At 43.3% G+C, this 12,500-nt stretch overlaps 1 protein-coding gene across 2 annotated transcripts in view; it reads right to left on the bottom strand.

Moving 5' to 3' along the window:
* The window catches only part of ercc3 (excision repair cross-complementation group 3), a 40,203-nt gene that overhangs the window by 15,143 nt on the left and 12,560 nt on the right, over positions 1 to 12,500 (bottom strand). For both annotated transcript variants that reach the window (XR_009816814.1, XM_061975204.1), the window contains exon 7: positions 8,410 to 8,614. Coding sequence is in view for 1 of the 2 variants with exons in the window: in XM_061975204.1 (XP_061831188.1) it covers positions 8,410 to 8,614 (205 nt within the window). In the remaining variant the exon portion in view is untranslated. The remainder of the gene's footprint in view (positions 1 to 8,409; positions 8,615 to 12,500) is intronic.

Here is a 12,500-nt window from a genome sequence, read left to right as displayed (position 1 = left end):
TACTAAAGGCTACTAAAGTCTACTAAAGACTGCTAAAAAGACTAAAGAAGAAAAAATAAGCCGTTTCTTCGTTGGAAAAACTGTTGCAAACTAAAGGAAAATAAAAGGAAAAAGTAACTACGGTCTGGTCTTTTGAGTGACATCCAGAAGCCACATTCAGCATTGGTACATCCCTTCAAGTGTGGGATAAGCACAGCGAAAAAAGCAAAACACTTGACAGTTGTTGTATGCACACTGTGTCGAGCGGAAATGGCCTATCATAGCAGCACAACGGCTATGAACGAACATTTGAAAAGAAAACACCCAACAGCCATCACCATCAACTAGTCAATCGTCTGCGTGAGTATACGTTGTCATCATTACACAAAAACATGAATGTTTCATTTGTATCTGTGTTGTAAATTCATGAACTAAAACACGGTTTCGCTCTGAGAGGCGCGTTTGGCGTGCCTGTTCAGTGTTTACAAAGACGCGCTCCTCTTTAACGCTAACTTTAATTAGTTGTGCAAATACCTTTTACAACATTAACAGTTACATATACTATGTACAAACGAACAATTAACTTTCACTTTAATCATACTATCATTGTTGTGTTATTAAGCAAAATAAGCAATACTTTTACTTTTGTTGAAATGTTTATACTGTTACAGAATATTTCGTTTTGCACTTTTTTGTATTGGATGTTTATCTTTATTTTTGCACATTTTAAAGCAAAATAAGCAATACTTTTACTTTTTAAATGCTTATACTATTGCAGAATATTAAGATTTGCACTGGATGTTTACTTTTATATTTGCACATTAAAAAGCAAATAAGCTACTTTTAATTTTGTTAAATGTTAAAAGTTTTAAATGTTTACATTGTTACAGAATATTTTGTCATGTTGTTGTCAATGTTGACTGAGTGGCCATACTTTTTTTTTTTTTTGTAAATAAAAGTCATGCCTTTTGAAAAAACTGACATTTATTTTTTCATCTTCATTTTAAATAAAAAAAATAATCGGTAAAAGGAAAAATAATCTATAGATTAATCGAAAAAAATTATAGATTAACCGATTAATCGAAAAAATAATCTATAGATTAATCGATAGAAAAATAATCGTTAGCTGCAGCCTTAATATATACACACACACACACACACACACACACACACACACACACACACACACACACACACACACACACACACACACACACACACACACACACACACACACACACACACACACACACACACACACACACACACACACACACACACACACACACACACACACACACACACACACACACACACACACACACACACGCGCATATATATATATATATACATACATACACATATATATATATATACACACACATATACTAGGGCTAAAAGTATATCTAGATATATATTTTTTACCTAAACTCGATATTCGATATACTTTCCGGTGAAAGCATACATATAAAGATATTCATTTTTGAGCGAAATTCACTGAAATTGAACTGAAAGGCAACTGTACTATAAACAGTCAGTGGCACTTTTATTAACCCAGTTCGTCAAAATGGGTATTAAGAGCACAGAAAATAAACTATTTAAGTAGCACAGAATTATATAACATAAATAAAATAGAAACATATTCTTTCTACGTCAAGGTTTCTCATTGTATCCCATTGGGTTGAGTTTTTTCTTGCCCTGATGTGGGATCTGAGCAGAGGATGCCGTTGTGGCTTGTGCAGCCCTTTGAGACACTTGTGTATAAGGGTAGCGATGTCCGATAATGGCTTTTTTGCCGATATCCGATATTCCGATATTGTCCAACTCTTAATTACCGATACCGATATCAACTGATACCGATATATACAGTCGTGGAATTAACACATTATTATGCCTAATTTTGTTGTGATGCCCCGCTGGATGCATTAAACAATGTAACAAGGTTTTCCAAAATAAATCAACTCAAGTTATGGAAAAAAATGCCAACATGGCACTGCCATATTTATTATTGAAGTCACAAAGTGCATTATTTCTTTTAACATGCCTCAAAACAGCACCTTGGAATTTGGGACATGCTCTCCCTGAGAGAGCATGAGAAGGTTGAGGTGGGCGGGGTTGAAGTGTGGGGTGGGGCGGGTGTATATTGTAGCACCCCGAAAGAGTTAGTGCTGCAAGGGGTTCTGGGTATTAGTTCTGTTGTGTTTCTGTTGTGTTACGGTGCGGATGTTCTCCCAAAATGTGTTTGTCATTCTTGTTTGGTGTGGGTTCACAGTGTGGCGCATATTTGTAACAGTGTTAAAGTTGTGTATACGGCCACCCTCAGTCTGACCTGTATGGCTGTTGATCAAAAATGCCTTGCATTCACTTGTGTGTGTGAAAAGCCGCAGATATTATGTGATTGGGCCGGCACGCAAAGGCAGTGCATTTAAGGTTTATTGGCGCTCTGTACTTCTCACTACTTCCGTGTACACAGCGGCATTTGAAAAAGTCATAAATTTTACTTTTTGAAACCGATACCAATAATTTTGAAACAGATACCGATAATTTCCGATATTACATTTTAAAGCATTTATCGGCCAATAACATCGGCAGTCCGATATTATCAGACATCTCTAATTAAGGGCTTTATCAATAAACTTTGATTTTAACGTGAAATAAATTATATTGATATTACGATATTTTCTTGTCTAATTATTATCTTGTCTAAAAATATATCGCTATATCTTACAAACTCGATATATCGCCCATCCCTATTCTCCGCCAATCATCTTTCAAGCACAGACGGTGTATTTGCAAACATGGTTAAAACTAACATCAAATCCAAACTACACAAACATAAAAGATTAACATGCACCTGGGGATAAGTTGATTGGCAACACTAAATTGGCCCTAGTGTGTGGATGTGAGTGTGAATGTTGTCTGTCTATCTGTGTTGGCCCTGCGATGAGGTGGCGACTTGTCCAGGGTGTACCCCGCCTTCCGCCCGATTGTAGCTGAGATAGGCTCCAGCGCCCCCCGCGACCCCAAAGGGAATAAGCGGTAGAAAATGGATGGATGGATGGATTAGACAAGTTACAGTTAGGTCCATAAATATTTGGACATTGACACAATTTTCAGTATTCCAGCTCTGTACAACACCACAATGGATTTGAAATTAAACACTCAAGATGTGCTTTAAGCACAGACTTTGAGCTTTAATTTGAGGGTATTTAAATCGAAATCAGGTGAACGGTGTAGGAATTACAACACATTTTATATGTGCCTTCCACCTTTTAAGGGACCAAAAGTAATTGAACAATTGGCTACTCAGCTGTTCCATGGCCATGTGTGTGTTATGTCCTCGTTATTTCATTTACAAGGAGCAGATAAAAGGCCTAGAGTTCATTTCAAGTGTGGTTTATTCATTTGGAATTTGGGGAGATGTCTCAATATGAAGTCCAAAGAGCTGTCACTATCAGCGAAGCAAGCCATCATTAGGCTGAAAAATCAACACACACCTATCAGAGATATAGCAAAAACATTAGGTGTGGCCAAATCAACTGTTTGGTACATTCTTAAAAAGAGAGAACGCCCTGGTAAGCTCAGCAACACCAAAAGACCTGAAAGACCACAGAAAAGAAGTGTGGTGGATGACAGACGAATCCTTTCCCTTGTCAAGAAAAGGAGGTAGGTGTATCTGTGTCTAAGTCAACAATTAAGAGAAGACTTCACCAGAGGAAATACAGGGGTTTCATCACAAGGTGTAAACTATTAGTGAGCCTCACAAACAGGAAGGCCAGATTACAGTTTGCCAACAAACATCTAAAAGAACCTGTGCAGTTCTGGAACATCTTATGGACAGATGAGACAAAGATCAACTTGTACCAGAATGATGGAAAGAGAAGAATATGGAGAAGGGAAGGAACTGCTCAAGATCCAAAGCATACCACCTCTTCAGTGAAGCATGGTGGTGGTAGTGTAATGGCGTGGCTGCCAGTGGAACTGGATCTCTTATATTTACTGATGATGTGACAGCTGACAAAAGCAGCAGAATTAAATCTCAAGTGTTAAAAGAGTGTTCAAATACTTTTTTAAGGCAAAGAAGTGGAATGTTCTGCAATGGCCAAGTCAATCACCTGATCTGAATCCCATTGAGCATGCATTTCACTTACTGAAGACAAAACTGAAGGGAAAATGCCCAAAGAACAAGCAGGAACTGAAGACAGCTGAAGTAGAGGCCTGGCAGAGCATCAATGACCAAACCCAGCATCTGGTGATGTCTATGGGTTCCACACTTCACGCTGTAATTGACTGCAAAGGATTTGCAAGAAAGTATTAAAAAGTGACAATTTCATTTATGATTGTTAGTTTGTCCAATTACTTTTGGTCCCTTAAAAGGTGGAAGGCACATAAAATGTGTTGTAATTCCTACACCGTTCACCTGATTTGGATGTATATACCCTCAAATTTAAACTCAAAGTATGCACACACAGCACATCTTGATTGTTTAATTTAAAATCCATTGTGGTGTTGTGTCAATGTCCAAATATTTATGGACCTAACTGTATGTACCGACAACTTGACCACTGAAAAAAGGCTTTGCTCACCGAAACCGCGCCACAGAAACCGGATGTAAACAAAACACACGCCATTTTCTGGAGCGTTGTCAGTACGTCTGTGATGTGGACGTGATTTTTATATATCCATCCATTTTCTACCGCTTGTCCTGTTCGGGGTCGCAGGGCTGCTGGAGCCTATCTCAGCTGCATTCGGGTGGAAGGCGGGGTACACCCTGGACAAGTCGCCACCTCATCGCAGGGCCAACACAGATAGACAGACAACATTCACACTCACATTCACACACTAGGGCTAATTTAGTGTTGGCAATCAACCTATGCCCAGGTGCATGTCTTTGGAGGTGGGAGGAAGCCAGAGTACACGGAGGGAATCCACGCAGTCAAAGAGAGAACATGCAAACTCCACACAGAAAGATCCCAAGCCCAGGATTGAACCCATGGCCTTTGTATTGTGAGGCACAGACATCATACATACCCTGTGCCACTGATATAATGCAAATATACCCGCGGACAGCCATCTACAAAACATGCAAATATAAATAGGCCAGTGGCAGAGAAAGTCCAACTGGAGCAACAGCACCAAGCAAGTGTGACGTCATGCTCGCAGCAGCTATCTTCTTTCGACAGGGACAATTATGGACAGAAGTAGAGTCTCTGAACACAAGTACACTATAACAATACCAGAAGAAGATGCTAGATTTGTTAATAGTGTTTTTTTATTTTTAAAAAAGTCATTAAAAGTCTGTAAACACTTCTCATCTCAGCAAAGCAGCAAAAAAGCAGCAACAAAACGATAAAAAATTATGTTAATACTAATTATGTTAATACTAAGTAATAATAACAGATTTGTTTAAAATGTATACTTTTTTTAGCCTTTTTCAAGAAAATTATATCATCATAGCAAATTATGCAAATTACTTGATGACATCATAGTGACCACGCCTGTAAACACGCCCCCACCGCCACAGGTATCTATCTCAAAAAATTGTTGACAATAATATTGTTTATCTGCAGTAATTTGTCGGTCAAAATATCGTCAAGAAAAATGTGTTACTGGCCTCTTCTTCCTTGCTGAGTGTGAAGAGTAATCCGTGGGAGTGTGTGTGTGTGTGTGTGTGTGTGTGTGTGTGCGAATATGTATGTGTACGTATGTGTGCGTGCAAGTCGAGAGTTGACAGCTGATAATATGACATTAACTGAGATTAACATTGTTAATCACCTTCTTGTCTTTTGTATAGCATCTGTATGTATTTTACCATTATATTCACAGTCCAGACAAAAATGGTGTATCTATCGAAAATCCGTTTGCCCAAGGGTGTCCAAACATGGCCGATAGGCGCAGTTGCCATTCCACCATTGTCATGCTCTCCTCTCACACAGCCAGGTAAGCAATGTTCATTTTGTTTTTTGATTGTTAATTCACACAAATGTGGCACTGGATTTATTGCAGCCTCAGAAGCACGTAGGAGCAAAAGTTCTTAAGTGATGGGAGACTACACACAAGTCCCGCTTTGAGAGGGAAGGCTGACAATTCAGGGTTGCTCCACTCAAGAGTGTTTATCTTTGATGAAGGCGAGCAGTGATAGACTTAAATGGGTCATATTATGATTTGTTTTGTACATTTAAAACATTTTCTTGTGGTACATATAGGATAGGAGGGACTTCATTCATCCCACAATAGGGATACATACATACGTATGTGGTTGCAGTGCAGATTCAAAAAGTTAAAAAAATAAAAATAAATAGGTAACAACACATTATTTAGTGAAAATGTTGCATATATTTTGTTTTACAGACCTAACTTCAAGACACTTTTTGGCTCCCTTTCAAAACAAGCCACCTAGAGAGGCGGAGTTTTTAGACAAAAATGAAGCTCTCGTCGTCCCATCACGCTAACTGAATTTTTGTCAGTCATGTTTTGTAGTTTTTCTTTCTTGCATTTTGTGTACACTTTCAGTTCTACAAACACCAGCTAAACTCGTCAGGACCTTATGGGTACAGATGACTGCCCAAGCCATCTTTTTTGAGTGACTTTCACCACATGTAACATCTCAGATGATATAGCTGAGACATAGAGGTGAGGGGGGCGGAGGAGCGGAAGGAAGGAGCCAGGTCTAACTATACACTAAGGTTAAACCGCTACAGAGTCTGTATGTCTTAGAGATGTGTACAGTATATTGACAATAATATGCTTGTCTATTCTGTAGCATGTTAATAACCCTCGGGAGGGGGGCGGAGGAGCGGAAGGAAGGAGCCAGGTCTAACTATACACTAAGGTTAAACCGCTACAGAGTCTGTATGTCTTAGAGATGTGTACAGTATATTGACAATAATATGCTTGTCTATTCTGTAGCATGTTAATAACCCTCGTATCCTATCCTAACACGGATACTTAATATCTCTGCAGTGAGGCCTCTTGTCCACACACATGTTTTTAATCTTCATTCAACAACAACAGATCATGAAGTTAACTTGCTTGTGTTGGTTCCATTTGTGTCCGAGTTCGACGGTGCGCGCGCGTATAATGCGCCCGAGCTACTAAAAAAAAACATGATGCATCTTCTTTCTTCGGCAGCACAGGCGCTTTAGGCACTAAAAAAAATAATTTCATGTTCCCAAGGCTCAATTTGAGAGCAGACTCGTTTTAAAGATGATGTACATGTCATTGTATGTCTTTTCAGGCTTTTGATTGGACAGCAGGTGTATGCGTTTGTGTCGACAGACAGTTTTGAAACTACAGTATATTTGTGTGGATGAAGATCGTTTCAAACCCCAGATATGCCTCGACGGTTTGATTTTAAATTTGAAGACTTTGCAGGATCCATAAGCAGGTACCATCAGGTTAGAAACATTTTTGCATAATAGGGTCCCTTTCAAGAGGTCATATGACTTTTTTTCTACATATAAAACACTTCTTTGTGGTCTATATAACTTGTAATGGTAGTTCTGTGGTCAAAATGTTGCATACATTATGTTTTACAGACTGCCTTCAAGCCACTTTCTGACCGCCTCTTCAGCATGTGTCGTTTTGTGGGTGGTCTTATTTACGTGTCACCCCTTCGGCAGCGTCTTAACTCCGCCATCTTTGTTACAGTTTTTAGCGCTTCCATATGGAGTCTACTGAAAGATCAAGTTTGAACTATATGCTACTTTTATTAGAAATGGCAACAGCGGAGGATACACGTTCATGTACGAGCCAATCTGGCACACAACAAGAGGATAGCGAAAAAGGAGCAATGACGGACTCGCACAAAGCACTTTTGGAAAATGTATACCATATTTGGATAATCTACTGACATCACCAGTGTGAAAAACGTCACAGGATAGCGCACATTTCAGATGGCTCGTTAAGAGCAAGTATGAAGGCAAGATTGTTTTATAAATACCTCCACAATGCCTTCACGTTTTGATTAAAAATTTTCGGGACTTATGCAATTCCCAAATACACAACAGCATATAGCAATAGGTAAGAAAAGTTGGTTTTGCATAATAAGGCACCGAGAAAGACAATGCTGTGTAGCTAAAATGTGCGCAACTGTGCAGATGTTTTCACTTAACAGAACAGTGCACCACGGGCGTAGAAAAAGTTATTTTTTTATCCCAGACCGAACAAGACGCATTTAAAGTTTTTAGACACAAGAAAAATGTGGGTATATTTTGAGGGGAATTCATCCATAAAAAAATGTGGAAACACTACACTAAAACAAAGATACAAAATTAAACATACATGTTAATCAAAAGAATTTGCAATTTAAGAAATAATCATTAGGTGAAACCCTACAATAATTAATAACAGTGTCAAAACTGAGCATTATTGCCATTTTGAGCATTATCAATACTTCCTACTTGATCAAAAGTAAACCAGAATTCTCACCGCAGGGCAGCACAATGACTCCAGACCGAGCACGTCCATTGCCAAACATCTTGCGTAGACTTTTCTCCTGGTAGGGTCGTAATACCGCAGTTGGCTTCAGATCTATGTTGATATCTGGGTTGACTGTATCATTTCGAAAGTCATACTCCGCAAGAAGGGGGTACTCCAACTGAATGCAGCGCTTCTGCAGCTCCTCAATTTTTTCCTTTACAAAAGATAGAGAAAAAAGTTAGCCCAGGACTAAAAAAGTTGAGTGGGCATCATGCCATACAGTTCTACACAAATCCAGGCTAAAATAACACACTTTTTGTTAAAACAATAAATAAATATATATATATACACACTTTTTGTTAAAAAAAACAAAAAAACAGTTTATATATATATATCCATCCATCCATCCATCCATCTTCTTCCGCTTATCCGAGGTCGGGTCGCGGGGGCAGCAGCCTAAGTAGGGAAGCCCAGACTTCCCTCTCCCCAGCCACTTCGTCCAGCTCTTCCTGTGGGACCCCGAGGCGTTCCCAGGCCAGCCGGGAGACATAGTCTTCCCAACGTGTCCTGGGTCTTCCCCGCGGCCTCCTACCGGTCGGACGTGCCCAAAACACCTCCCTAGGGAGGCGTTCGGGTGGCATCCTGACCAGATACCCGAACCACCTCATCTGGCTCCTCTCGATGTGGAGGAGCAGCGGCTTTACTTTGAGCTCCCCCCGGATGGCAGAGCTTCTCACCCTATCTCTAAGGGAGAGCCCCGCCACCCGGCGGAGGAAACTCATTTCGGCCGCTTGTACCCGTGATCTTGTACAAGATCTTGATCTTGTAGCTTTGGTCATAATCCAAAGATCATGACCATAGGTGAGGATGGGAACGTAGATCGACCGGTAAATTGAGAGCTTTGCCTTGCGGCTCAGCTCCTTCTTCACCACAACGGATCGATACAGCGTCCGCATTACTGAAGACGCCGCATCGATCCGCCTGTCGATTTCACGATCCACTCTTCCCTCACTCGTGAACAAGACTCCGAGGTACTGAACTCCTCCACTTGGGGCAAGATCTCCTCCCCAACCCGGAGATGGCATTCCACCCTTTTCCGGGCGAGAACCATGGACTCGGACTTGGAGGTGCTGATTCTCATCCCAGTCGCTTCACACTCGGCTGCGAACCGATCCTTTGAGAGCTGAAGATCCTGGCCAGATGAAGCCATCAGGACCACATCATCTGCAAAAAGCAGAGACCTAATCCTGCAGCCACCAAACCAGATCCCCTCAACGCCTTGACTGCGCCTAGAAATTCTGTCCATAAAAGTTATGAACAGAATCGGTGACAAAGGGCAGCCTTGGCAGAGTCCAACCCTCACTGGAAACGTGTCCGACTTACTGCCGGAAATGCGGACCAAGCTCTGGCACTGAGCATACAGGGAGCGGACTGCCACAATCAGACAGTCCGATACCCCATACTCTCTGAGCACTCCCCACAGGACTTCCCGAGGGACACGGTCGAATGCCTTCTCCAAGTCCACAAAACACATGTAGACTGGTTGGGCAAACTCCCATGCACCCTCAAGGACCCTGCCGAGAGTATAGAGCTGGTCCACAGTTCCACGGCCAGGCCGAAAACCACACTGTTCCTCCTGAATCCGAGGTTCGACTATCCGGCGTAGCCTCCTCTCCAGTACACCTGAATAGACCTTACCGGGAAGGCTGAGGAGTGTTATCCCACGATAGTTAGAGCACACCCTCCGGTTCCCCTTCTTAAAGAGAGGAACCACCACCCCGGTCTGCCAATCCAGAGGTACCGCCCCCGATGTCCACGCGATGCTGCAGAGTCTTGTCAACCAAGACAGCCCCACAGCATCCAGAGCCTTAAGGAACTCCGGGCAGATCTCATCTACCCCCAGGGCCTTGCCACCGAGGAGCTTTTTAACTACCTCAGAAACCTCAGCCCCAGAAATAGGAGAGCCCACCACAGACTCCCCAGGCACTGCTTCCTCATAAGAAGACGTGTTGGTGGGATTGAGGAGGTCTTCGAAGTATTCCCTCCACCAATCCACAACATCTGCAGTCGAGGTCAGCAGAACACCATCCCCGCCATACACGGTGTTGATAGTGCACTGCTTCCCCTTCCTGAGACGGCGGATGGTGGTCCAGAATTGCTTCGAAGCCGTCCGGAAGTCGCTTTCCATGGCTTCCCCGAACTCCTCCCATGTCCGAGTTTTTGCCTCTGCGACCGCTGAAGCCGCACACCGCTTGGCCTGTCGGTACCTGACCGCTGCCTCAGGAGTCCTATGAGCCAAAAGAACCCGATAGGACTCCTTCTTCAGCTTGACGGCATCCCTCACCGCCGGTGTCCACCAACGGGTTCTAGGATTACCGCCACGACAAGCACCAACTACCTTGCGGCCACAGCTCCAATCAGCCGCCTCGACAATAGAGGCGCGGAACAAGGTCCATTCGGACTCAATGTCCAGCACCTCCCTCGTGACATGTTCAAAGTTCTTCCGGAGGTGGGAATTGAAACTCTCTCTGACAGGAGACTCTGCCAGACGTTCCCAGCAAACCCTCACAATGCGTTTGGGCCTGCCAGGTCTGTCCGGCATCCTCCCCCACCATCGCAGCCAACTCACCACCAGGTGGTGATCGGTAGAAAGCTCCGCCCCTCTCTTCACCCGAGTGTCCAAAACATGAGGCCGCAAATCCGATGACACAACTACAAAGTCGATCATGGAACTGCGGCCTAGGGTGTCCTGGTGCCAAGTGCACATATGGACACCCTTATGTTTGAACATGGTGTTCGTTATGGACAATCTGTGGCGGGCACAAAAGTCCAATAACAAAACACCGCTCGGGTTCAGATCCGGGCAGCCATTCTTCCCAATCACGCCTCTCCAGGTTTCACTGTCGTTGCCAACATGAGCATTGAAGTCCCCCAGCAGCACGAGGGAATCACCCGGGGGAGCACTCTCAAGTACTCCCTCGAGTGAATCCAAAAAGGGTGGGTACTCTGAGCTGCGGCTTGGCGCGTAAGCGCAAACCACAGTCAGGACCCGTTCCCCCACCCGAAGGCGGAGGGAAGCTACCCTCTCGTCCACCGGGTTGAACTCCAACGTACAGGCTCTGAGCCGGGGGGCAACAAGAATTGCCACCCCAGCCTGTCGCCTCTCACTGCCGGCAACGCCAGAGTGGAAGAGAGTCCAGCCCCTCTCGAGGAACTGGTTCCAGAGCCCTTGCTGTGCGTCAAAGTGAGTCCGACTATATCTAGCCGGAACTTCTCCACTTCGCGCACTAGCTCAGGCTCCTTCCCCCCCAGCGAGGTGACGTTCCACGTCCCAAGAGCTAGCTTCTGTAGCCGAGGATCGGACCGCCAAGTGCCCTGCCTTCGGCTGCCGCCCAGCTCACATCGCACCCGACCTCTATGACCCCTGCTATGGGTGGTGAGCCCATTGGAGGGGGGACCCACGTTGCCTCTTCGGGCTGTGCCCGGCCGGGCCCCATGGGGACAGGCCCAGCCACCAGGCGCTCGCCATCGTGCCCCACCTCCAGGCCTGGCTCCAGAGGGGGGCCCCGGTGACCCACGTCCGGGGGAGGGAAATCTGGGTCCTTGTTTTTTATTATTCATGGAGGTCTTTGAGCCGCTCTTTGTCTGATCCCTCACCTAGGACCAGTTTGTCTTGGGAGACCCTACCAGGGGGCATAAAGCTCCCAGAGAACATAGCTCCTAGGATCAATGTGACACGCAAACTCCTCTACCACGTTAAGGTGGCAGCTCAGAGAGGAATATATATATGAATATATATATGTATATATATATATATATATATATGTATATATATATATATATATATATATATATATATATATATATATATATATATATATATATATGTGTGTATATATATATATATATGTATATATGTATGTTTATATGTATGTTACCCACATATGCGGTCCTCTCTGGGGTGAGTTTTTCCTTGCCCTTATGTGGGCTCTGTACCGAGGATGTCGTTGTGGCTTGTGCAGCCCTTTGAGACACTTATATATATATATATATATATATATATATATATATATATATATATATATATATATATATATATA

Source organism: Nerophis lumbriciformis, linkage group LG15 (genome assembly GCF_033978685.3).
Source record: "Nerophis lumbriciformis linkage group LG15, RoL_Nlum_v2.1, whole genome shotgun sequence".
NCBI lineage: Eukaryota > Metazoa > Chordata > Actinopteri > Syngnathiformes > Syngnathidae > Nerophis > Nerophis lumbriciformis.
Note: the sequence above shows the minus strand (reverse complement) of the source record. Positions and strands in the feature narration are given on the sequence as shown.